General features: G+C 41.5%; 1 protein-coding gene across 7 annotated transcripts in view; it reads left to right on the top strand.

The window, feature by feature from the left end:
* The window catches only part of NGDN (neuroguidin), a 78,797-nt gene that overhangs the window by 35,484 nt on the left and 15,683 nt on the right, over positions 1–27,630 (top strand). For 4 of the 7 annotated variants that reach the window (XM_053654864.1, XM_053654860.1, XM_053654863.1 and 1 more), the window contains exons 3-12: positions 7,359–7,593; positions 7,918–7,977; positions 8,596–8,667; positions 12,630–12,767; positions 13,027–13,111; positions 13,197–13,249; positions 13,492–13,612; positions 13,706–13,874; positions 14,570–14,726; positions 14,883–14,940. In XM_053654864.1, the coding sequence (XP_053510839.1) occupies positions 7,573–7,593; positions 7,918–7,977; positions 8,596–8,667; positions 12,630–12,767; positions 13,027–13,111; positions 13,197–13,249; positions 13,492–13,612; positions 13,706–13,874; positions 14,570–14,726; positions 14,883–14,940 (934 nt within the window). In that variant the 5' untranslated portion in view covers positions 7,359–7,572. Of the gene's footprint in view, positions 1–7,358; positions 7,594–7,917; positions 7,978–8,595; positions 8,668–12,629; positions 12,768–13,026; positions 13,112–13,196; positions 13,250–13,491; positions 13,613–13,705; positions 13,875–14,569; positions 14,727–14,882; positions 14,941–15,398; positions 15,575–27,630 lie in introns of those variants that run through there. The other 3 variants (XM_053654865.1, XM_053654861.1, XM_037129474.2) reach the window with 2 other exon arrangements.

The raw sequence follows: 27,630 nt of genomic DNA, 5'->3' as shown, positions 1-27,630 counted from the left end.
AAAATATTTTGCAGAATGTTATGACTCAAAGTGTGACCTGTGAACTATTACATCCATCCGCATCAGTGGGGGCTTGTTAGAATTGTAGAATCTCAGGCATCAAACCAGACCTATTGACACAGAATCTGCATTTTAACAAGACACTCCCCCCTCAGTGATTTAATGCACATTTAATTTTAAGAAGCACTAATGTAGAAGAAAGAGCACAGGCTTTGGAACTAATGCTTTGAATTGCAGCATTAAAACTGAATCTTACTGTCAAATGTGAATGATAATACCTACCACATATAATTGGCTTTAGGAGTATGTATATAAAGTTAAGTGGTATAGCCAATATAAAAAAACAGGAGAAAGATTCATCAAAGAATTAAAAATGAAACTAACACATGATCTAGCAATCTCACTTCTAGATGTATATCAGAAGGAAATGAAATCACTAACTCAAAGAGATATCTGCACGTCATGTTCATTGCAGAATTATTTATAATAGTAAAAAAATGGAAACAACCTAAATGTCCACTGAAATATAAAGAAATAAAGAAAATGTGATATGGCCCTGGCTGGTGTGGCTCAGTGGACTGAGTGCCAACCTGTAAACCAAAGTGTCGCTGGTTGGATTCCCAGTCAGGGCACATGCCTGGGTTGTGGGCCAGGTTGTCAGTTGGGCGCACATAAGAGGCAACCACACATTGATGTTTCTCTTCCTCTCTTTCTCCCTCCCTTCCTCTCTCTCTAAAAATAAATAAATAAAAGCTTTAAAAAAGAAAATGTGAAATATATACATGAATATTAGCCTTAAAAAAGGAAAACTTGTCATTTGCAACAACATGGATGAACCTGGAGGACGTTATGCTCAGTGAGATAAGCCAGACACAGAAAGACATACACTGTATGATTTCACTCATATGTGAAAAGTCAGTAGGATAAGGATAAGGTCAGTAGGAAAGGTCAGTAGGAACCTAAAAAAAGTCATACTCTTAGAGGTGAAGAGTAGAATGATGGTTCTCAGTAAGTGGAAGGTGAGGAAAATGTTGCTTGAAGGGTAGGAAGTTTGACATGAAGGATAAGTAAGTTCTGGTGAACTAATGTACAATACAAGATGGTGGTGACTAGAGTTAACAGTACTGTGTTGAATACTCCAAATCTGCTAAGAGAGTAGATCATAATTGTTCTCACCAAAAGAAAGGGAAAAAAAACCCCAGAAAAGAAGAAGATCTGAGGTAATAGATATGGTTCAATTACCTTGATTGTAGTAATTATTTTACAGTGTATACATATATTGAAACATCATGCTGTACATCTTAAATACATATAATTTTTATTTACCAAATGTACCTCAATGAAGATAGGAAAAAAGAAGTTATAGATACGGCTTCCAACAAGTAGTGACTATTCTATAAGTGGTATCTATTATTACCATTTGCCTGCTTAGCTTTCCAAACCTGTCCCAGTGACCTCTTATTAGAACATCTTCCTGATTCCTGGTGCTTTAATGGACTAACTACTTTTATCTGTCCAAACCTGTCCCAGTGACCTCTTATCAGAACATCTTCCTGATTCCTAGTGCTTTAATGGACTAACTACTTTTATCTGATGCCAGGCTAGTCTGGATTTCCGTCTAGCATCTACAATGACAACGTTCTCTGGGGTCTTTCCCATGTCAGTGGGCCCTGCGAAATACTTCCAGATCCCAGCTCCTTCCAGTTTTGACTGTGAAGCTCGTGTTAATGGGCATGAGAATGCTAATGGGAGCAGGCCTCACCACAGCCCAGGAATGAACATTCATTCCACCAGTATTGATCAAGTACCAACTTTGTGGCAGGAACTGTCCTGGCTTCAGGAGCTCACAGATAACCACAAGGGAAAGACAAACAACATACAGTGACAGTATAGTATGACAGGTACAATAATGAAAGAAATACCTGGTAATATAATGGAAGAGGTCCTGGAGCACAAAGTAAGGGCTACCTAATTTGGAGTGGAGGTCAGGGAAGGCTCTCTGGAGGAAATGACTTTTAAGACGAGACTTGAAGGGTGAGCTGGAGTGGGTAAGGAAAGAAGATCTGGGTAGAGAGATCAGCATGTCTGAGGGCCTGAGAGGAATTGAAATGAATTCAGTGTGACTGAAGAATGGGAGTAATCAGGGAAGTATGGCAAGAGAAGAGCTTGGAAAGCAGGTGAGTGCTGGTCACAAAGGACCTTATGAACCAAATTAAGAGAGTTTAAACTTTAATCTACATGAACTGGGCAGCCATTAATGTGGGTTTTTTTATTGATTTTTTTTTTTTAGAGATAGAGAGGAAGGGTGTGGGGGAGAGAACAAGTGAGAAAGACATCAATTTATAGTTCCACTTATTTATGCATTCACTGGTTGATTCTTATATGTGCCCTGAGTGGGGATCAAACCCACAAGCTTGGTATATTGGGATGAATGACGCTGTAACCAACTGAGCTACTCTGACCAGGGCTCAGTTAATATGTTTTGAGAGGGGAAAGTGATGTAACTGATTTTATAAACTAGGTGGTAAAAAGTGACATTAAGTTTGCTGATTCATTTCTACAGGGGATTCTAGATTTGTTGTCACAGATAGGAAATGAAGAGAAATGCCCAGAGAAGCTGAGAATTAGAGATGAAAAGTGGGAAGAGTTTCAGGAGAAAGGGACCTACTATTATTTGTATTATTCTGTAGATTTCACCTTCAACACATCCTGTCTCCTCCTTTCTTTTCCATTCTCTCCTTAAAATTACTAGGCAAGGCCCCAAACACAAGTGTCCTCATAAAACACAAGCAGAGAAAGGATATTTGACACACAGAAAAGAAGCAGTGTGACCAAGGAGGCAGGTATTAGAGTTACCAGCTTGGAAGAGGCAAGGAATGGACTATCCCCTTGAGCTTCCAGAGGGAGCATGGCCCTTCCAACACCCTGATTTCAGACCAGTGAAAGTGACCTCAGACTTCTGGTCTTCTGAACAGTGAGACAACAAATTACCACCAAGTTTGTGGTAATTTGTAAAAACAGCCATTGGAAATCAATATAAAATAAAAACATAAAACTTAAGAGAAGTGCAAAACTTACTCTCTGAAGACTAGAAAATATTATTAAATGACATTTTCAAAGACTTAAACAAACAGAAAGACATCTCATGCTCTTGAATCAGAAGGCTTAATTTTGGTAATATGGCAATACTCTTCAAATTGATCTGCAGATTCAACACAATCCCTATCAAAATTCCAGTTGGCTTTTTTGCAGAAATTTACAAACTAATCCTAAAGTTCATATGAAAATGCAAGGGACACAGAACAGCCAAACAATCTTGGAGGATCTACACTTCCCAATTTCATGTTGTAAAATTTGTATTTATTGATTGATTTTAGAGAGAGAGAGAGGAAGGGAGGGAGGGAGGGAGAGAAAGAAAGACATTTGTTGTTATACTTATTTATGCATTCATTGGTTATTCTTGTATGTACTCCAACTGGGGATCAAACCTGCAACCTTGGTGGATCAGGACAATGCTCTAACTAACTGAGATACTCGGCCAGGGTGCACGTTTCCCAATTTCAAAACTTATTACAGTAATAAAGTACAGTAATCAAGATAGTATGGTACTGGTATAAGGACAGACATATAGATAGATCAATGGAATAGAATTAAAAGTCCAGAAATAAACCTGTACATTTATGGTCAACTGATTTTCAAAAAGGGTATGAGACAATTCAATGGGGGAAAGAATAGTTTTTACGATAAATGGCGCAGGGACAACTGAATATTAAAATGAAAAAGAATGAAGGTGGACCCCTATATCACACCATACACAAAAATTAACTCAATGTGGATCAAATACCTAAATGTAAAAGCTAAACTCTTAGTAGAAAACATAAACATAAGTCTTCATAATCTTGAAAAAAACAATGGCTTCTCATCTATGACACTTAAAGCACAAGCAACCAAAGGAAAATTAGATAAGTTAGACTTCATCAAAATTAAAAATATTTGTGCTTCAAATGGTACAAATGATACGCATAGAGTAAGTTAAAGGACAACACACAGAATGGGAGAAAATATTTTCAAATCATGTATTTGATAAAGGACTTGTATCCAGAATACGCAAAGAATTCTTTCAACCAATAATAAAAAGACAAATAACCCACTTAAAATTGGACAAATAATGTGCATAGATACTTCTTCAAAGAAGATATACAAATGGCCCATAGGCACATGAGAAGCTGCTCAACATCATTAGCCACTAGGGAATTGCAAATCAATATCATAATGAGATACTACATCATACTCACTAGGGTGGCTATAATTAAGAAGGCAGATTGAAGTAAGTGTTGGCAAAGATGTAGAGAAATTGGAACACTCACTCATTGATGGTAGATATGTAGAATGGTGCGTCCTCTTTGGAAAACAGTCTACGAGTTCCTCAAATGATTAAACAGAGTTAAAACATGACCCAGCAACTACACTTCTAGGTATATATACCCAAGAGAAATGAAAACATATCTCTCCATAAAAACTTGTATAAAATATTCATAGCAGTATTTACAACAGCCAAAAAGTGGAAACAACTCAAATGTCCATTAACTGATGATTCCATAAATAAATGTGGCATATCCACACAATGAAATATTATTCAGCAATAAAAAGGGATAAAGTTATAATATGGCACAGATGAACCTTGAAAACATCATGTTGCCCTGGCTAGTATGGCTCAGTGGGCTGAGCATTAGTCTGCAAACTGGAATGTCCCAGGTTCGATTCTCAGTCAGGGCACATGCCTGTATTTCGGGCCAAGTCACCAGTTGGGGGTGTGTGTGAGGCATCTGATTGATCTTGCACATGTTTCTCTCCCTCTCTTTCTCCTTCCTTTCTCTTTTTACTAAAAATAAATAAATAAATAATTTTTAAAATTTTGAAAAAAAAACCCATGTTATGCTAAGTGAAAGTGCCAGTCACAAAAGGCCACATATTATATGATTCCATTTTTGTGAAATGCCCAAAATAAGCAAATCTATAGGACCACAATGATTAGTGGTTGCATAGGGATAAGTGGCGGCAGGTAACTGCTGTTGGGCACATTCTTTTAGGAAATAATAAAACTGTTCTAAAAATTGTGATATTTGTACAACTCAGTGAATATACTAAAAATTATTGAATTATATGCTTTAAATGGGTGAATTATATGGTGTGTGTATTAAATTTCGATAAAGCTGTTAAACAATTTACTCAGTATGTATTGGGTTGGCCAAAAAGTTCATTTAGTTTTTTTTCCATAAGGCAGCTTGAGTAGCACTTAGTTGTCTTTAACTTGATTCAAAACAATTTTGTTAGATTGTATTGGGACAGCTGTCATATCAGCATGCATTGAAAAAAAAACTTACCAGACTGGTGAATTTTTGTGTAGCCATTTTAATAGTGGAGATGGAAGAAAATGAGTGACATTTTCAGCATATGATGGTTTATTATTTCAAGAGGTAAAAATGCAAGTGAAACACAAAAAAGATTTATGTAGTGTATGGAGAAGGTGCTGTGACTGATTGAACATGTCAAAAGTGGTTTGCCAGCCCAGGCTGGTGTGGCTCAGTTGGTTGGGTGTCATCTTGCAAACTGAAAGGTTTTGAGTTTGATTCCCAGTCAGGGTACATACCTGGGGTGAGGGTTTGGTCCTCAGTGGGGGTGTTTCTCTCCCTCTCCTTCTCCCTCCTTTCCCCATCTCTAAAATTTAAAAATTAAAAAAAAAGTGGTTTGTGAAGTTTTGTGCTGGAGATGATTTCTCGCTGAACAAATGCTTCCTCCATGGTTGATCGGGCAGATAAGTTGAAGTTGATCATGATCAAACTGAGACATTAATTGAGAACAGTCAATGTTATGCCATGCAGAGATAATTGACATACTCTAAATATCCAAATCAATAGAGTTATCAGTGAAAATAAAAAATGTCTTTTATTTTATGGAAAAACCATACAGACTTTTTGGCCAACCCAATATGTGCAAATGTTAGGAATGACTGTCAGTTTATGATCTTGTTTGCTTTGCCAACCTTTGTTGATTGGTCCTAGAAGAGTTTTACAAAGACTTATTGTATTGTTACTCCAAGATTTTCTTGTAACAAAATGGCTGGCAAGTGTTTAATAATCAAAAACAAAACAAGGCGGTGTAAGTAGTTTTGTCATTGATATAATGGATACAAACTAAATTTCAAGTTCCAAGGAAAGGAAAAGACTATTTGTGACCTAATTAGAGAATTTATGTTGAAATGGAAACTTTTCCTAATACAAATCCTGACAAATGCTACAAAAACGGTTTGTTGACTATTAAAGCACCCTGAGCCTACGTGCTGGGCTTGAGGCAGCAAATGTTAGAAGCAGAGGCATGAGGATTGGATACCCCTTGCCTTCTTCCTGCGTCCAGCAAAAGATTTAGAAACCAAGGATTTCCTCATCCTGGCTGCTGAGATATGGTTAGTCCTTCCTTAATTCCAGAAGGCCTGTCCAAATCAGAAGAGCTGATTTCTGGTCCTAGGTCCACTGTGCACATGCGAGGTGAATTCAAGACCATCATTCGCCCTTGAAGTGCTTTTTTTCTAAGGCAGAGGAGGGGAACAATTAACACCCATTCAACTTACTTTACCTGTGAGAAGCAGGAGTGGACTGCCACATTTGAGAGCATTGAGAAAATTTGAAAAAGGGCATAATGAAATATGCACAGGCTGGGTTTGAACCAAGTTCTGCTGCCAACCTGTATGACCAGGGGCAAATCACGTAAATCTGAAACGGCTTCCTTTTTTGTAAAATGTACACGCTTTCTATGTCTCCAAACTGGTAGAAGTGCGGAGTTTTGGGGCAGCATCTGGTGGTCCCCCCCCCCCCCCCCCCCGCCGTAGCGCCCCTCTGTGTGCTCAATGAGGGCGAGGGTCCTGGTTTTCTGTGTCTAAACCCTGAGCTTCTCTGGCCCAATTCTCTTATTTGCAGATTAACAAAGCTCACTGACTGCGTGACTCCTCTGTGGTCACACAGAACTACAGTCACAAAATTGCATCTAAGGGCCTTGGCGTCTATGAGCAATCTCGCGCGGCCTGAGGTGGAGCATCAGCCACCGAGGGCAGCTGCACAACGTGGCTACTTTCTTAAAGTTACGCGAAGGCCTGCCACCTACAGGCCGGTTCAGGCTCCGCAGGGGAAGCACGTGAAAAGACTGGGTATGCGGGATCCAGGAGCCAATACGCTCTCAGTTACCTCTGCTACCTCCTTTTCTCCATTGGGCCTCTGTAAATGTCAATCAATCATTTTCCCAGTTTTTATTGGTTTAGCTTCAATCATTCTACTGAATTTACTAATCACAAGCTTCTTTCCCAGAGCATCTTTACGTCATTTAGGTCTCAGCCTAAATCTGACGGATTTAACCAGGTCTTTTATTCCATTGGCTGGATCTGGTCCCTTTTTTTTATACATCCTGTTCGAGGCGGAAGTGAGAGATCCTCTATTCCTATTGGCTTAGATTTGAAGCTCTGGTTGTTCATCAGTCTCTGAACCGGGAAGTACGGCTCCGGAAGAGGCGGGCTTTGTGAAGATGGCGGCTCCAGTGAAAGCGGTATGTTATCTTTCTCGAGTTGCTAACGTGGACGATTTCTTACCCTAAGTGGCTTAGGCAAGTTATTGGCTTGAACCTCTTTGGCACAGGTTCAAGTTATTGAACCTCCTTGGCACAGCGCGGGCAAAAGCAGCAGTAGGGAGACGGGGCTAGAGTTACCCCTACTCTTCAGTATCCTTTGAGGGGCTGGCCCGCTGAGAGGCGAGGATGCTTTGTGAAAAGGAGTGGGGAGGCCGGAAGTCGGGTGTCTGAAGGAAAGTGGGAGCTCTTCCATCTCATAATCTTGAGGAAGGAATGTTTTTTTCTTTACTTTCCCTCCTGTAGGAAGTGCTGGAGTCAGACCTGTCAAATTCTGTGGCGCTTTTGAAAAACCTCCAGGAGCAGGTGAGTAGCGTCACCTCTTTGGAATAGATTAATCACGGTTTGACTTTGTGTGCCAAACCTCCAAACTTTGGTGATTTGGGGGCATATATTTGAATGCTAACCAATACCATTAAAAACAAAATGATTTGATGAAGACCTTTTCAGGTTACAATGAAAAGTAATTGATTTTTGCATTCAAAGGAATGCAGAAGACTCAAAGAAATTATCTGAATCAATTTTCTTTATCTTAAAGCTAAGGAATCCGACGCTAGAAAAGGTGATGTGATTTGCCCTTTGCATGCCCAGCTAATTGACGTTTATATAGTTCTATGCATTGCAAGTTTAACGAGTACAGATGGAGTTACAACCCATCACCACTGACCCAGTCCCCATTGCTTCCCCATGGGTTTGCTAAGGTGGTTTCTTTAGCTTTAAGAGTAGATGGAAGTCTTTTCTGCCTTTTGAAGAAGTATCGGAAACCATCTCTCCTATTATTTCCCAGAACTGAAAAGAAGATAGAGTTGTATATTGGACGATGCTTAAGATAATTTTTAGGTGGCATTGTTAAGCTTTTGTTCTTCACAGCCCACAGAGATCATGATGTATTCTAGTCAGCTGTTTTATTTGGACTAATTTCAGGTAATGGCTGTGACTGCACACATTCAAGCTCTGACAAAAAAAGTTCAAGCTAGAGCTTATCCTACAGAGAAGGTAAGACATAGATAAAGGGTAAGCATCCCTTGACTTGATGTTCTCAATAGCTCTTTCATGATTGGTTTATTGAGTGTCTGTATGTCCTAAGTGTTGAAGCTTTAAAGATGGAAAAAATCCAGTTTCTGCGCTGAAGTCTAGTGAGTAAGATAGATCAAAGGAGTAGGTATAAGCAGTAGCATCTATGTCACTGTACTGCACAAACCAAGGAGAGAGATTAAATAATTGTCAAAGAAGCAGAGGAAGTCAGGGAAGACTTCTCAGAAGAGGTAACAGGATTGTGTGGAATAAATAGGCATCAGAGGTACAGAAAGAAACAGATGTGTGAAGGCACAGGGGCCTGAAAGCATGGTGATGTTCTGGGAAAGGAGGTAAGTCCTTTAGTGTGGTTGGATCTACATTGTATGTGTGTGCATACGTGTGTTAGGGGTAGGAAATAAGACTGGAAAAGTCTGAAAAGTCTTGTCAACCGAGGAGTTAACTGTTGTGTTTTATCTAATGTGAGATGATCTTAACTGAGGACATACCATTCACTTTCTACATACAGTAATAAGAAAAAATGCTGCCTATTAATCTGTGACATAATGCTAAGATACCATTGATTAAAAGATGCATCCTGACTTCAAAGGTGTGAAAATATGACAACAGTGCGCATTGTAAAATTGAAATATAGTAGTTTATAAATTAAGGTTTTGTAGAACCTTCCCAAGGATCATTGAGTATGGTCAGAACAGGAGCAGAGAGAAGGTTCTGGATCTCTCCTACTTGCTTGAACTGGAAAATCTGGTGTTATCTGTTTTATATATTGAGCTTTTGTCCTAAGATGTTATTTAAGCAAGACATTCCATAAATAAAACATTCCATAGGTCAACAAAAATATGAAAATCATGACATTGGGATAATAAGAATCATTGAAGGATTTTTAATCATGGGATTTATGCTTTAGAAAGCAGTTTTGTGCTTTAGAGCTAATAGCATTTTAAATATATTCTCTTTGCCTTTTCTTTCTCATCATTAAAGTTTGTTCCTGTCTATTTTTATATTTTCTGATTTTTTTCCAGTCTCTGATTTTTCTTCCTTTGCATTTCTCTCATGGGCTTTTAACCCAGTTTGTACTTGACAGTGCCCAAGCATGTCAGAAGAGCCTACTTCTCAAATTCTTGGCTGTCTTTATTCTAGGTACCATGCTTTGCTCCATTATAATGTCTTTTTGAGAGAGGCTGCCAGCATGTGTCTTAGTTCATTATATATTTGTTTCTTCATTGAACAGATACTCGCTAGCGATTACTAGGTGTTTTGTAGGTTACACAGTGCTTTCATGTTATCTTAATTTGGGCCTCATAATTACTCTTTGACTTGGGAAGGAAATACTGTTCATGATACAGATGGGGAGACTGATTTTAGAAGGTTAAGTAACTTACCCAATATGTGACTAACACCTAATTCAAAACTTAACTTGTCTGTTTTTAATTCCTTTGCTTATCCTCTTGTTCTACACTAATACTGATCTTAAGAGCTTATCTTATTGGTTTAAAGATATCTGAGGTTTAGGTATTAGAGTCTGATACCTAAGGTATAAGACTGAGTTTGAATCCCAGCTTTACTCTTACTACTGTATAATTTTGGGCAGAGTATTCAGCCTATCTGACATGGGTCTTCCCAGGTCTGTGGACTTTCTTAGTTTCATTTTGTGCAACAGCGAATCCTTTAAAAAAATAAAATATATATACATATACATATATATATAAAACTTGTCAGTGCTCATACATACTACTTTCTTTTACTTAAAAGAATAAATTTACATAATAATATTTGCTTAATTTTTTTTTATAATGTATTTTTTTTTTTTTTTTTAGGTTCTCCCTTTGGCCTACCTGCCCGGGCTGGCTGGGGGGGAACGTGTTTTGGTTGCCGGGGGTTATTGCTATTATGCCTATAAATATAATAAGTTTAATTTTAGCAAGGTTTTTTCTTTTTTAATTTTAGGAAGTTTGGAAGGTATGTAAAAACACGAAGAAAATTAAAAACCAATATAATCACTGTTCTGAGATAACCACTGTCGTGCATTATTTGAAAATTTCTTTGATTATAAAAGTAATACATGCCCTGGCTGGCATCGCTCAGTGGATTGAGCGCGGGCCTGCAAAGCACACGATTGTGGTTCGATTCCCAGTCAGGGCACATGCCTGGGTTGTAGGCCAATTCCCGGCAGGGGATTCACAAGAGGCAACCACACATTGATGTTTCTCTCATTTTCTCCTTCCCTTCCTCTTTAAAGAGAAATAAATAAAATCTTTAAAAATAATAATAATTAAAAAAATAGGTAAAAGTAATACATGTTTGGTGGAAAAACAGCTTCACAGTACAAGCACTCCATTTATTCCTTTTTCTCATTTTGATCTCCAGAGATAGCAGTTGTTAATTGGGTTTTATTTTTCTAGACATATTTTCATACATATAAAATGTGTGTACATCATACCCCCCATCTTTAGTTGAAACACTATTATACACATTTTCTACATAATGTAGAGAGAGTGTTGACATGGAATTAAGTTAGTACAATAGGCATTATGTCAGTATGTATAAGTCATTGTTTTTACCTATATCATATAATTCCATTGTATGGTGATAAAATCAATAATTATTTTGATTAAATTAGCTTAGAATTCAGCAGTGTATGGAGACATTTAAAACTTTTTTTAAAGAATTTATTTGAGCCAAACTAATGACATAAGCTATGGAATAAGATCTCAAATGTTCTCAAGAATTAACAGTTTTGCAGTTTCGTCTATGCATTTGTAATTAAGGAAGGGATATAAGGAAGATTGGAGAAAGTGAGGCAGGGATTGTTTTATAAGATAGTTAACAAGATTATGTGCTGTCTTGAGGGTTAATGTCCCATTTCTCATGTGTCAAAGGTGTGTTAACCTTAATGCACAAGAATAGTGGGCAGAGCTGCCTTAAAACTTTTCACTAAAAAAGTTACAGGCCTGCGTTGTGACCACCCATCATGACCCACCCAGTTAGGAATTTATGATCAGATCACCCTGTGAGGTTCCTTTTCATAGAACCTTTTTTTCTCCACAATTCTTTCTTTTGGTCATAAATCAGTCTGAAGGATACATTGATGATAAACCTTTTAATTGAGTAGCACGATCTCAAAGCACTGGGAAGGCTCATTCCTAGGAAGTGTCAGTATTGACATTTGTTGACTACTGGGGATGGGGCAGTACTTTAATCACGGATTCTGAGTCGAGGCAGAATTTTCCCAAGAAAAGGGAAAGGCAGGTGAATGGAAGGCAGTGAGGTCTTACAGTCTTTATTGTGAAAACACTCTGGATCATTTCTGTCCTGTGAAGTATCATGATCTGAGTTTTGCCTTCTCATCTTTCTATATTTGGCATTTAGTGTAACATTTACATGAGCCATGAAAAGTATTAACAGATATCTCCTACGTGTTCAGTAATCAAACAGTTGGACTATATGGAAAAACCCAAAGTGGCTTTTGTCCCAGTGGCTTCCGTGGCTGGTACAAGTCACACTGGGACTCTGAAGACATTTTTGATTGTCACAACTTGAGGGGCATCGGTGAAGAGAGGCCATCCATACTGCCGAACATCCTCTAGTGCCTGGGCAGCGCTCCACAAATTACCTGTTTCCCCAAATGTTAATAGCTCTGAGGTTGAGAAATCTGTCAGTGGTCATTTGGGGGAATGCTTTATTGATTTTCTTGTGCTCATTGTGTTTCAGTAGTGCTCTGAGGTTTGCTTCTCTCATGTTAGTATAATTTCTCTGTGGCCATTTTAGGTACAGCCACTGCCTTAAGACTTTTCTAGATACCTTATATGAATTGATTGGGAAACACTCGAACTTGGAAAAAATTACCCTCTTTATCCTAGGCTCTCCCCCCAATTCTTTGGCTAAAACTGACTTTGCATCTTTTACTGTTTTATTCAACTCAGGGTCTCAGCCTCTTAGAAGTGAAAGACCAGCTGCTGCTCATGTACCTGATGGATTTGAGCCATCTCATCCTGGACAAAGCCTCAGGAGGGTCTCTTCGGGGACATGCTGCGGTTCTGAGACTGGTGGAGATTCGTACGGTGTGAATTATTTGGCATCTTAGAGTTCTAGGTTCCCAAATCCTAAACTCCAGGACTAGCACACGATAGCTATCATTTAAGTGGATAATATGTTTAAGTGAGGAAACCAAATGAAAAATATTATTTTTTCTCTTCATTTGTTCTAGTTTGTGCATATTTTAAGTGCTTTATTTGGCAACTTAATATAGGACTTAATATAGGACTCTGGTATGTACTTAATTTTGGGAAGGGAGTGTGATCCTTTTTGACCATGTTACAGGTTTTAGAAAAACTTCGTCCCTTGGACCAAAAACTGAAGTATCAAATTGACAAACTGGTCAAGACTGCAGTGACAGGCAGCCTCAGTAAGTGAGGGAAGCTGTAAGGTTATGTTGGGTCTATCATAAAGTCCCAAATATTGTAAAAAAAATTTTTTTTTTAATGTTTCAGGTGAGAATGACCCACTCCGTTTTAAGCCTCATCCCAGCAGTATGATGAGCAAGGTAAGGGGTCACATTACCCTGACTTTCCTGAGTAATCCAGGTCTGAATGAGCCTGTGGTCATCCTGCTGCTCCTGGGATTCCCTTATACTATTGATCCCAGCTTTAGTGTGTTGAGTGTGAGAATCCCCCTTCTCCCTTTTGTTTATATGTCTGCCTCCCCAGGGTGCACCAGCTTTGGAGTTTCTAATCACCCATCCAACTAATTCTTCCTAAGTTTGTAGACATTATATTCTTTTTGTAGTTGAGCTCCGAGGATGAGGAAGATGAAGCAGAGAAAGGCCAGTCTGGGGCTTTAGGGAAGAAATCTGCAAATGGAGCAGTTAAGAAATACGTTCCACCACGCTTGGTTCCAGTACATTATGGTATGAACTGTGGCTACTACCCACTTTGTGAATCGTGTTTCTCTTCGCCTTTTCTCTGTTCTGGGATAACCCTTGCTAATTATTACCACGTAGATGAAACGGAGGCTGAGCGGGAAAAGAAGCATCTAGAACGAGCCAAGAGGCGAGCATTGAGCAGCTCTGTCATTCGTGAACTCAAGGAGCAGTACTCAGATGCTCCAGAGGAAATCCGTGATGCCCGGCATCCTCATGTTACTCGCCAGAGTCAGGAGGATCAACACAGGTCTGAGTCCTTGCAATTAGACATTGTTTTCTAGGCCCTAAAGACCTGTCCTTGTGCTTTGGATGAATATGGTTGAGTCTGGTACCAAGAGAGCCCACGTTATATAGAAAATGGAGTGGAAAGCTTGGCAGAGCAGTTTCTAAGAATTAGGGGTTTGAAGTACGGAGTAAGAACTAGGGGAAAAAATCTACCCCCCCTACTGCAACTTGTTTAGGCCTAGCAAATGCTGTGTGAAGAGAAATACGTGGCATTCCACCTCGTAGAACTTTAACATTCTGTATAATGGCACCGAGAGTGCTAGGTAAGTTCAAGAGGGAGGAGTAGAAAAGTGATTATAACTTGAATACAAACTCATTGACTTTGCCCGGTTGACAGGTTTAAGTGAAAGGGCCCATGTAGCTAATGCTGTTTATGGATCTGAAATATAAGAATTTTCTGATATAATAGTTTAAATAATTTCTGTGTTCGGGCTATCATCTCTGGGGAGGAGGAAGTTCTAGCACAAAGGACATTTCCTTAAGGAAGCTCAGTAGTGAGCATTGGGTATGTCCTTACTAGATACTGTATTGCCATGCTATGAAATTTCTTGAGAACTGTCTGAATAAGGGGTGAGTAAATGTCTGGGCCCAGGTTCTGGGCTGCAGCTTTGTGTCTTATGGACTGAGCATGCTGGAAAGTTTCTCTTTCTTTGGCAGGATTAACTATGAGGAGAGCATGATGGTGCGTTTAAGTGTCAGTAAGCGAGAGAAAGGACGGAGAAAACGAGCAAGTGTCATGAGCTCACAACTTCATTCTCTGACGCACTTCAGTGACATCAGTGCTTTGACAGGAGGAACCCCTCATCTTGATGAGGTGAGGTTGTGATACAGTGGTAGAGGGTGACCTCCATGCTTTTAGCCAAAAGTACACGGGTCTTCTTACCATGGGAACTTGGGAAGGGATACTAGCATGCAAGCGCACTGCTATTCCTTCATTTCTCCATCTTTCTCTATTCTTTCTCCTTAACAGGATCAGAATCCTGTTAAAAAGCGGAAGAAGATACCTAAGAAAGGTCGGAAGAAAAAAGGTCAGTAAATGGCTCAGACTTAGGTGATCAAGTGCATGGTGGAGAGTATGAATTGGGATGTCAGCTTTGGATTTGCCATCCTGGGTCTTACCAGCCACTATAATATCTCTTCCGTGTTGGGCATTAATATCTTTAGAGGTGGGCTTTTATTTTTCTTCCTTCCCAAGCTCAAACTCAGCATCATTCACAAGAGATTTTTGGATTCTTTCTCTAAGGTCCCATAACTCCTCTTCAGGCTTCCTTAAGTAGAGCTATAAAAGTATCACTTGAGGGAACCATTATCCCATTTCAGTTTCTTCCTACCCCTAGTCTTTTGTCCTGGGAGTAGACAAAAGTCTACAGAGTAGAGCACAGGGGACCCACCCCTGCTGAGCCCTTCTCTCTGGATGTCTTTTTGTTCTGTCCCTTCGGTTTCCCCATCTGTCCTTTGCCTCATTCTTGGTTTCCCTTCCTTTCAGGTTTTCGGAGGCGGCGGTGATTATGGGTGTACATATTTATATATTGTTTTGTCATCCCAGGATACTTCTAGTTTCACTGTATGCAGTTTTTTTTCCCCCTTGGAATTTATTAATTGTTTGTTCTGGATGTGTGGAAAGACCTTTATTAATAAAATTGATTGTACTTACCAATTGAAGCCCTTTTGCACATGTGTGACTCAGTTGCTTTGTGGGGAGTGTTTTAGGTGAAAGGGAAAGAAAGGTGAGATTTTGGGAGAAGTGGGACAAGTTTGGCTGTATATAGTTTTCTTGGATAATAGAAACTAGAAATTGGTTATTTAACAAAAAAGAAAACAACGAGAGATTAGGGTAGCATAATCAACTCTTCCAATTCACATTGTCCCAAATTCCTATATGATTTGTTATAATACAGATAATCTGAAATACGTGGATTTTAAGTTTTATAATCTTGCTGGCCACCAGGTGGCATTAGTGGTTCAGAAAAGTTCAGTTGGTGTTTACTAATCCAAAGCAAGCTAGAACCTTCCCTCATCAGTGAAAGTTAACTCTTGTCACCACTTCTCTGCCTTTTTTTTTTCTTTCTAAAATAGCATGAACACAGGACTGATCTTAGCTTACCTATTGAGAGTTAATCTGCAGAGAGTAGTAGAATGAATGAGAAGACTGGAGTGTAAAGAGTCAGTCTAATCTTGTGTTTTTTAGCCTCTCTGACCTTCTTTCAACTAAGGCTTCAGTTTACCAGTCAGTAAAGGCCAGCTCTTTTAGAAACAGCTTGCAGAAGAATTCCAGCAAGCAGGCAGAAAGCACGTTCCTAGCTTAAAGACCAAAAGAGTGAAATTCTCACAGAAATGTCTTCCCAAGTCTGGAGACTGGTGGGAGTTATGTACCTGAGATCTTCTGTTCTCTTCAGAGAATGGCCTGTCAGTGAGAGATCCCTCAGGCCTTGGATAATACAGAAAGTGAAAAGAGGGATGAGAAGAGAGAAGCTGAGGAATCTGTAGAGTTAATTCATTGGAGTTTAAAGCCTTGGGGGTCTCATGAATACCTGATTTTGAAGTCCGACCTTCCTGGGTAGTGTCATGAAGAGGGTTATAATTTGGGTCATTGCTTCACTAAAACCTTGTTGGTTGTGATTCCTATGAATTTGGATATCTATTGGTCTGCTTGATTGGGTGGAGGTCTGTTTTCATTCAGCAGCATCCTGGTAGAAAGTTGTTAGAAGACAGCCTAGTAATGTTTTTTGTTAACTGTGATCTTGGGCAAATCACTTAACATCTCTGGTCTTTCATTTTTCTTAGCTGAAAAATATGTGTGTTAGACAATCTCTGAGATTCTGTCCAAACCAAAGAGCCTAACGCTGTTCCTCATGGATGACACCAAAATGCCTTCCTTCTGGGTCCTCTATTAGTCCCTGGCAGCTCCGTGTTCTCTGAGAGCCTGACATGCCCAGGGCCCTCATACTTCTGTGTCCTTGAATGAAACCAAGCAAAGAGGCACAAGAACAGACTTAGAGATTCTTTTGCCTTTCTGGCTGGACTAACTGAACAAGAGGGTCAGTAAAAAAAAATGCTTTAGGACTACTACATTTGCTTAGGACTATTGTTTTTGCTTCTAATTTATTAAAAAATTTTGGATTTTAAGAACTGCCAACAGAAAGGAGATTCCTTTTAAAAATTTTTGTAAGCTCTTACTTTGTGTTACATACTGAGCTAAGTGCTTTACACTTAATCCTTATAAAATATATGTCATCTCTATATTATTAATGAGGAAACTGAGACTCAGGTTATTTGGCCAAGGTTACTACCAGTGCTTGTGCAACATGGAGGATGGAGGACCTCAAGTGTCCTGAGTTATGAAAGTCTTCAGAATTAAAAAAATAATAATATTGGTGGGTAGTTCTCCCATCCAAGTACTAACCAGGCCCGACCCTGCTTAGCTTCCGAGATCAGACGAGATCGGGCACGTTCACGGTGGTATGGCCGTAGACTGGTGGGTAGTTTATAACCTCAAGCTCTCCCCTCCCTGCTGCTCATTTCTATTCCAGGACTTGCCTAAAAGGAAACCATAAGTTCCAGACACTGTTTTGGCCTCTTGGTGTAGCAGTAAACTGAACAGACAAAAATTCCTCCCTCCCTTTGTGGACCTTATATTAATTCAGTTCAGTCTTGTAATCCCAGGACATCTTGTTGTCCCTGCCCTCACAGGTGACAGGCATTATTTGAAAGAGGTTTCCAACAAAAAGTTGAACAATATCTGAGAATATTTGCCCCAGAGTCATCAATGTTTAGAGTACATTGTTGATAAAGTGTTACATGAATTTTCAGTGTGTAAAACAGGCATACAGGAGGTTACTTTTGTTGAAGTGGGCATGAGGGGTCCTACAGCTCCATGTTCTCATGGCCCTCTTTCCCCGAGATGTCTGAGGAGCTCCAAGGAACCTTTAGAATACCACAGAATGTAGTTTGAAGAGCACGGTAGCAGAGCAAGGGACTTGAGACTTAGGATTTGAGGGTTTCTTTATGGCCATTATTTTCCTTCTTTCTCAGTCCTGCTCACAAATTCAGTTATGATCGTTCAGACCACATGAATGTCAGATTTCCTCAGTGCGGTGCTAACAACAGATCATTCCTTCCCAGTGGTCATGAGAATGTTTATCATTAGTGCACATGAGCACCTGTTCAGTTTTTTCATATGATGATAAAGAGTCTTGGCTTTGTTCTGGACGAGTAAGTTAGCATCTCTGCCTTGGTATTTTCATCTGGGGGGGGGCGGTAAGGAAGAGGGTTTGACCAAGACCTGTTTTTGCCTCTAAAGCTTTTGTTACGATTTTATGAAGGCTTGGAGAAACTTCTGCCAGGAGTTCACGTAGTTTTCATGGATGCCTTTTTAGAAAGATATGTTTTGCTTAATAAGGAAAGCATGGCCTGATTATGTCCCTTTTCAGCACCATGGAGAGTTCAAGCTCATTCCTCTTTTTAGGTTGGTGAAAGTACACAGCTAAACTAATGAGTTGAGCTGTATGTGTAGACCTGCCCTTTTGCAGAGCTCAGTTTAGCTTTCCAGGCTCCATTTCTGATTGGTACGGATTTGAGTGAATGTAAACAGTAGTCCCAAGTGTCCCCATCCTTCCTGGGGGTCTGTTAGTTGTATAAACCTCAGATTCATGTGTAGACTTACCCAATGGTTTGGCCAACTTAACAGAATCAAATGAGTGAAATCCTGCCTTCTGCTCTATTGGTAACATCACTCATATTGTGATGCACAGGGTTTTAACAGTCATTGAGGAAAAACTGTCTCCTACTCTTCTTTGGTTACAGACCCTTGAGAAGACTTAAAGTTGCTTTTTCATTCCTTGGGCTCAGCCTCTTTCGCCTCTGCATGGAGGGAGGCATCATTGTGCTGGCTCTCTGCCCAGTCTTGCTTTTGTATTTCTTTGATCTCATTGTTCAGAGGGTCTCAGAGAAACCCCAAGAGCCATGCCTTTGCATGTTTAAGCTATTGATGCTTTTGAAATAACAGCATCACTGTGTAAGAAGTGTATTAAAGGTCTATCTTGAACAAATTTGGGTCAATAGGTGGCAGTAGTCACCTAGTCTGGAGGCCCTGGCACCCCCTGAACACAAGCACATTTGATGGCCGTTATATTTAAGGTTGTGAGGAAGGAGGCTGAGGTAAAAATGGGGGGAATGCAATCCTTTTTATTGGAATTTAGGAAATGCTGATAGGTACTGGATCACTTCTGTGAGGGTATTGGAGTGGGGAGATTGCTGTCAGCTGTGAAGCGAGTGGTAGGAAAGAGGGAGGGGCCTCAGGATTGAGGGAGTAGTGTGTGGGTGCTGGGGCTTCTGAGAGTTGGGGTAAGACTATTAAATGAGCACCAGTGCTGAAAGAATCGAGTCTAGAGTTGGGGGGAGTAGAGAGAGGGGGAGAAGCAGAGGAGGGAGAGGCAGGGCTGTGTGAAGGGATCGTGGAAGGGGTGGGCTGTGATGGTGAGGACTGGGGGGGAGGGGCGGGGGAGGCTGCTGCAGTACTGAGCCTATCTAGTGGGGGAGGGGAGGGGAGGTACCGGTCTTTGCTGCAGCTGCATTGGCTCCCCTCCCCCACACTTCCCAAGGAGCCAGAGCAATGCTGGCAAATCTGTCCTCATGTATTTATTATTATTAAAAATGTGAAGGATCCTTCCTCCTTGGAAGCACAACAAATACCACTGATCACATTTCTCCCCTCCCTTCTGCAGAGCAGTTTACATTCTCTCATTCTTTCCACCCCACTCCTCCCACCCCCAGGTCTGTTTGACGGGTGGGGGGACTCTTCCCTCTCCTTCTTGGAGCGTGGTGGCTCCCTGGGGCTTTCTAATGATGGTTGGGAGTTGCAAGGCTATGCTGGGAGGAAGCAGCTGAATGAGGGGCATCCGTGCTCCAGGGAGGGAGCTGTACTCCCACATCCAGTGGGGAAAGAAAATCACTTGGAAATAAAGATGAAATCCTTTCTCAAGCTAATGAAAGGAGAAGTAGGTGCACATATTCCTTTCTGAATACCCCTTTCCTTTCTACTGCCTGAATTCTGAGGGGGAAAACTCTTTGGAAAGGAAAAAGCCAGGAGTTCTCTGTCCTCCCTCCCTCACCTTGTTAAGTCCCTTTCCTCCCAGGAGAACCATATAGAATTTATTCTTATAGCCTGTGTGTTGTGTAACTGAGGGGTCTGAAGGGCACAAGCCGTGGTTTCTCCCTCCCCACCTGCACCCCAGACTCCCGTGCCCAGCCGGGGCCTCTTTTGTTGCTGTCTGTAACCCTTCACCATGCCCATAGGTGGTGCTGCTGCTGCTCTTCGTACAGGGGCCTCCACTCCAGCACCATTCCTCCCCACCCTCTGGCGCCCACCCGCTCTCCCCAGCCCTCTACTGCCTGATTGTTATTCCACTAGCGTCTCCTCTACTGTTCCCTTCCTCAAATTAATTTTGTGGCGCTCTTTTTTCCGCAGTGCCATCTTCTTCCCCTCCCCCCGTTCCAGCTCTCTTGCTTTATCTGTCTCTATTTCTTTCTCTCTCTCTCTCTCTCTGTCTGTCTGCAGGGTTTTCATCTTACAGCCCAATCTAAAATCTGCACTGTTTCCTACTGTTTTTCTTGATCTCTTCTACCTTTGGCATCTTGCAGGTGACTCTTCTAATGAAAAGGGGCTGTAGGCGAGAGTGGGCTAGAAGAAAACAGGGTGAGGGGAACTTGGGTGTCAGTGTCGAGGGCTAGATCAGGAGCATGGTGAGGCACTGTGAGGGAAGTGAGTGGAAATGGGGAAGTAAAGGAATCCTTTGCTCTTCAAATCTATTCACTTCCTGGATTTGGATAGTGAGAGTTCAGCTGCCAAGGGACACTGTGTTATCTGAATTTATAGAATTTCATTCCACATTTTGGAAAATGCAAGATAGGGAATCACGAGAATTGAGATAATAAGGGCTTCATCCAAAAACTTTGGTTTCAGTTGCTAAGGATTGCTCTGCTTTTGTTATCCTGTATTTCGAAGACTTCGTAGGAAAAACCGTACTCTGAAAGCTGTTCTGTGGTTTCTCATGAAATGTCCTGCTACTGATCTCTCGAGTCCTCAGAAGGTTCTTGCTAGGGCAGCTGGGGCATGTGGTGGGCACCCTTGGCTCTCAGGACACCGCCAAGCACAGTATTGTCTGCGGGATCTTAGCACTTGTAACCTGCCTCCTCCTTCTGTTACTCCGTTCTGTCCTTTATCTCGGCCAAGTTTACATGGTTGTCCCACTCAGCCATAGCTCCCTTTATTGTTTTGTCTTTCCAGAATGTAGCCCAAACTCATCAGACCATTATCCTAGCTCTGGCCCTGCCTTGTTTAATTTTATCTGGAGGTTATTCGTTAAGTGACCAATATGACCCCTCAGCTAACTCAGCAGTGTTGTTGTCTGTAAAGTTATCAATTTCTAGGATGGCTAATTTTCTCTTATTGACTTACTTTTATGGATTAGTAATAGCGTCACAGTAACTCCCTGGGTAATAGTGCTGTCTTTGCCTTGGAATTATCTGCAACATGGACAGTGTGGCCGCTTTCCTCATTCCCTGGTATGAGGAGGTTTTCTGTAGCTTTATGTCTGGCTTCCACCTCCCCAGCATGTGTGTGCCAAGGCTGACTTCTACACTGTGAAGAGGCAGAACTGGCCTGCCCAGCAGAGCCCCTGAAGGAGCCACAGGGAAAAATGGGCCAGAACACCATACCCTTCTCTTTATTATCTGAGCCTTGGGGGTGCCTGTAGAAACCTCTCTTTTGCCTGCCTGTCTTGCCTTCCTAAGGCATGCATGTACATTGGGGAGGCATGTGGGCCTCTGGCCTCTTTGTTTAGAGACTTCTCTTGTCCTATTCAGGCCACTCTAGTTAGGGTCATGGACTCATGTGATATACACAGTGGTCCCTGTTAAGGTCCCTCTCTTAAAAGCAAGGCTCAATAAATATTTGTTGCAGCGAGCGATAGGGTTTTCTAGCTTTAATACTTTTCTACAGAAGAAACTTATACATTAAGTTGTAACTATTTCTTTGTTGGGTGCTATCTAAAATTGGTTGATTTTTGTTTATTTCCACTCAGGCCCTATGAGGGGAGTGATTTATCCAAAACTGTACAGATAAACCATTAGCAAAGCAAGCATTTGAACCTATATCCTCTTGGACATCTAGACTTTCTGTTAACAATCCCCAGGAAACCAATGTTCCCATTTCACCCCCAGCAGGTCAGGTTCTGTGTCTAAGCCAGCCTCGGCAGGACTGCCAAGGGAAAGCATTTGAGGTGGGAGAGGGGGTGCGTAGCCAGGTGAGGTGCCGGGCTCACCAAAAAGGGGTTGGCATTCCCCTTGGGTATCATACAGTCCAGCTTGCCGGAGCTGCTGAGACAGTGCCAAGGTAGGAGATTTCCACAGCCCTGGCTTCTATTTTCCATTTCAGGTTTGATTTGACCTTCCTGCTAACTAATATACCCCTTCCCCTCAGCTTTTTCCCCTCAAAAATATCTTGGGCTGGATGCTGGAAACTCTGGACTCTGCTCATTTGCAACTAACTCCAGTCTGTAGGACCATTAAAACTAACAAAGGCTCTCTGGACCACCTATTTTCTCCTACTAGCGCTGCTAATCCTAAATCTTACAGAATTTCTAGTGTAAAGCCATCATTGTGGCTATATTAATAAATGTTCTTATAGTTTTTATTGTTAATTGAAATCTAGACTAGAAAATAAACTCAGAAAGCATTCATATATTTCCATTCTGACCAAGTCTATAGCAACTTACTCTGAGAACTGCTTTGTCTCATCTGCCAGCCTTGGCTTTAGCCCCCCAGGTGAGTTCTGGAGAATAAAAAGCCACTGAGTTTCCACTTCCTCTCTTCCAGTTTTGATTCACTCACTGCTAGCTCTTACAGGAAGCCCTAGGTGGTAAAGACATCAAATCAGAATTCCTAGCCAGGAAAACCCTGTCTCTTTGCTATGATGACCCTTATCTACCATTGCACTCAGCTCTATGGCAGTTAACACCAGAAAAGCTTCATCTGGCTTCACACCCTCCTCGGTTTCTTTCAGTCAAGTTTTATAGAATCTATCACTGATGGCAGCCTTCCTTTTCGCCCTCCTTCATCCCCTCCCAAGGCTGTAAGCTCCAAAGCTTCCTAGATGCTTCCTGCCCAAGGGGTCCTTTCTGAAACCCAGCTTTTCCTCTCTTTCTTGTCCCTCAGATCCTTAAATCAATCATTGCCCTCGTGGGGTATTTCCCTCAGAATCAGCTGACACCCTTACAGTGCCAGCTGGGTGCTGCTGAAAATCCCATTCCTCACCCATCTCCCCGCTGGAGCTCCTGGAAGCAGATTCTGCAGCCTCCTGTCATCCTAGCCTCCTTTTTTGTTCATTTGGAAGTTTTTCTCCATTGCTTTTGGTAAATTCCTGGTTTGGCAGAAATATTCAGTATTTAGGAAGGTGCTGCAGGATATTCCCTGTCTCCGGCACTTTGGTTAACCCTCAGAAGGATCTGCGCCTGCCCCCGCCCTGCAGTGCTGCCATTCCCCTTCCACCTGGCCTAGGCCAGGCGGGGTCAGTATGTGGAAGTCCTCTGCACAGACACTCCGGCCCTCTTTATCCATCTTGGCAAACAAAGCATGGCTCTGCCCCTGACTTCTCCTCTTCCTTCTCCATTATTTATTTCTTCTCCTTCACCTTCTCCCATTGCTCCCTTCCCTTCTCATGTACTCCCTTCATTCCTCTTCCTTTAAGTCTCCTCTCGTCCACTTGCTCACCATCGCCCATCTGTGTCCACTCCTGCCACTCCCCATCTTTCATTTTCAGTAGCGCTCTTTCCTGTTCATGCTGAGGAAGCAGCGTGGTATGGGAAGAATGGCTGCAGAGTGGGTCCCTGGTGGTCAGAGTAAGCTATCAATTTTTTTCCAGAGGATCAGTGGCTATCTTTTTCCATCTTGTTTTCAGTGGTCCTTAGAATACCAAGATGTTGACTTGCTTTTGGGATGAAGACGCTCTTCACTTCTTCCAGTGTTGAAGAGGAGAGGTGTCATTCGGTTCCAACGCCCGCTTCTTTTGCTCTTCCTGAGTGTGTGTCTGTCACGTTTCTCCCTCCCTTTCTCTTGTTTGCCCTTTCCTTCTGTCTCTTCCCAGGACAAAGCAGCGGCAGGACTGAATGAGTCTGTCTAGTGGCTCTGCCAGTCTATGCCCCTCACTTTTGCCCCTCCCCCCTCGCTGTGTGCGCTGTTGGGTGGAGGGGGTTGGAGGGCGGTGGCATGGTGCCAGCCAACCCAGAACCATCTGTGGTGCCTTCTGCACTGAGGCGAGCGAGCTCTCCCACCCTCCTCCTCTTCTACCCTTCCTCTCCCATTTTTAATTAGCTGCTGAATTAATTAAATCCCACATGCTAATTAAACATTCCTACAGGGAAGAATACGGGGTCAGAAAAGTAGGGGGTGGTAAAGCAAGGCTTCTGTCCATTTAGAATAGGAGATTCAGGGATGGGAATGTAGAGGAAAGAGGAATAAAAGGTTGATGAGGATAAGGAACCGTAAGAATGGAAAGAAACCTGAGAAAGGCATGAAGAGACACAGTGGAAGTCATGGAGAGTGGAATCTATTAAAAAGGAAAATAATTGGATATTAACATGGAAGAAATTAGAGTGTCGTTGAGCCTCTAAAGATTAGAGGTAGAGCTGTGGGTCTCTCCAACATTAGCATGCATGAATAACCTGAGACATAATGGTACAGAGGATGCTAATTTGCTGCCTTAAATGTCTTCTAAAGAAATAAATCTCAGTTTTAATAGCAGTGCCTTAGGTTAGAATTGAAGGAGAACTTCCTCCTTGCAAGGCCATGGCAGCTCTGCTGAAGGAACTCTTGGAGAGATAAATTCTTATCTGTCTAGAATGGTTAAAGTTTGCCCAAAGCTAGGGGAAGTGATGAACTTTGAAGGTTTTTTTTTTTCTTAATAGACAAATATTAATCTTTAAGTGTGTACTATGTCCTGGAGAACCAAGAAAATCTAGGATGGGAAAACTCAGGATTCCTTTTCCATTCCCTTATTTCATTCAGGGTGAACTTTGAATTTGCTCTTTGTGGTCCTGCCAAGTTTTTAGGGATGAATCTTCTCTTCAAATTAGATAATTACTGCCCCGGGAGGTTTGGGTTGCTGAGTCCTAGCCAGGACTTAGAAGGGTGCCTGTCTGACAGCTGGCATGGCTTCCGTCCTTGACTAAGGGGTGAGGCGACCAGAGAACGGTTGGAGTTATATGTGGAGCAGAAGGGAAGTTGGGGTATTATTTGACAAGGGTAATGCTGGCACGACTTTTTCCATTAAGGTCACTGAAAAAAAAGAGGGACAGCTTGCTTGTCATTGCTTTCTCCTCTGAAAAGAAAAGAAGACTATATTCAGCACAAATCTAGATTCTCCCCGTCTGGTCCCCCACTAAGAACTGAAGTCTGGGAGGAGTCTGCTAGGTTAGCAGAGCCTCTTGATGGCAGTCACACCAGCGTTTCCCAGCTTTTATCCGCCTGAACTACACTGGGAGCAAGTACTGTCTTGTCTACACCCCTAACCACTGTTCACTTAGATGGCATTCTCTGCTATTATTCATACTAAAATATTAATTCACTCAAAAAGTAATTGCATTTAACTGTGTGGAGCATAGAGTATGAGTAATTAAAAACATTTATGAAGTACCTACTATCTGTCGGGCACACTAGGCATTCATTAGGTTTAGATACAAAAATAAGAATAAGAGAACTTCATCGAAGGGGTTTATATTTTGATTCAGGGGAAAAAAGATGTATTCAATAAAGTGCAATAACTGTGTGTATGTGTGCAGATGTGCATGAACTTCTTCAGCACCTATCGCCTGTACTGCTTTTGTGTCCTCTTACATTATTACTTACTCTTTTTTATGTATGTGTCCTGTCTGTCCACAGGGATTGTAGGTCCTTAAAGGTAGAAACCACATCTTTAGGGTGAACTCTAGCCCAAAGCTTTAGGTGCTTGCAACTATTCAACTGTGTTGTTTAACATACAGCCATATATCAGGGAATAAATGTTGCTTCAGAATCTGTGACATTCCTAGTTATGGCAAATATTTGTCCTCTGAAGGGAGCTTCTATTTTTTAAAGTTACAATGAGCATGATGGAGCGCAAGATAATTATGTGATGAGTGAGGTGGGTCACTAGACAGGATAATGGTGCTTGGGCTCCTCAGTGGGATTTGACGCTAGTTCCTAAAGAGGGGCCAGGGCTGGGGAGAGGCAGTGGAGTGGAGAGAAAAGGTCACAGGCTTGTTTTTAAATGTATTGTATTTACTTTCATGTTTTTTATTTATTTTAAGATTTTGTTTATTTATTTTTAGAGAGAGGGAAAGAAAGGGAGAAAAACATCAGTGTGTAGTTACCTTTCACGGTAAGCCACTGGGGACCACAGTAACCCCTGATCCCTCAACTGGGGACCTGGCCCGCATCCCAGGAGCATGCCCTGACTGGGAATGGAACCGATGACCCTTTGGTTCACAGGCTGGCACTTGATCCACTGAGCCACACCAGCCAGGGCTCCTTTCACTCTTTAAACTTATTTTTATATATATACATATACATATATATATATATGTATATATTTTTTTTTAACATTTTATTTATTTATCTTTAGAGGGGAAGGGAAGGAGAGAGGGAGAGAAACATCAATGTATGGTTGCCTTTCGTGCATCCCCTGCTGGGAATTGGCCTGCAGGGAAGCGGCCTGCAACCCAGGAATGTGCCCTGACTGGGAATCGAACCGTGATTGTCTGGTTTGCAAGCCCATGCTCAGTCCATTGGGCTACACCAGCCAGGGCCATAAACTTATTTATATTTTTAGAGAGAGGGAAAGGGAGGGAGAAGGAGAGAACTTTCTCTCATTGATGTGAGAGAGAAACATTGATTGGTTGCCTCTAGTACATGCCCCAACCAGGGCACCGGGGACTGAACCTACAACCCAGGCATGCACCTTGGCCAGGAATTGAACCTGCGACCTTCGCCTGAGGGATGACACCCAACCTACTGAGCTATACCTGAAAAGGCTCCTTTCACTTTTTTATAACCATTTTCCACTATCTTCCCACTCAAATTATGATTAAGCCATTCATACATTCATGTCCTGTTTTGTTCACTTAACATTGTGTCACATTTTCCTAGGCTATTAAAAATCAGATAAAAAAAATAATGAACATGTGAACCCTGGCTAGTGTGACTCAGTGGATTGAGTGCTGGCCTGTGAACAGAAAGTTCGCCAGTTCAATTCTCAGTCAGTGTATGTGCCTGGGTTGCCGGCCAGGTGCTTCATTGGATACATGTGAGAGGCACCAACCCATTGATGTATCTCTCCTGCACAGCGATGTTTCTCTCCCTCTTTTTCTCCCACCTGTTCTCTTGCTCTAAAAAGTAAATACAAAATTTAAAAAAATGAGTATGTGGTATTTCATTATGGATATACCATAATTTATAAAGCCATTTTTTTGTTAGACATTTAAGATGTTACCAGGCTTTTTGTTGCTGGTTTTTCTTCTATGATGGTTACCTACATCTTTATACAGAAATCTTTGTAATTTTCTGAAGTGGAATTTCTGGAGCAAAGGATGAGGACCCCCCATTCTGGTCTGTGGATTGACTGCATTAGATCCACCTAAAGGAGCCTACTATTATTTAATTTCTTAAAAGAGTTTATTTTTGAATAG

This window comes from Artibeus jamaicensis, unplaced genomic scaffold, assembly GCF_021234435.1.
Source record: "Artibeus jamaicensis isolate MK-2021 breed Jamaican fruit bat unplaced genomic scaffold, CSHL_Jam_final contig_887, whole genome shotgun sequence".
Taxonomy (NCBI): domain Eukaryota; kingdom Metazoa; phylum Chordata; class Mammalia; order Chiroptera; family Phyllostomidae; genus Artibeus; species Artibeus jamaicensis.
This window is presented reverse-complemented; position numbering and strand designations above follow the sequence as displayed.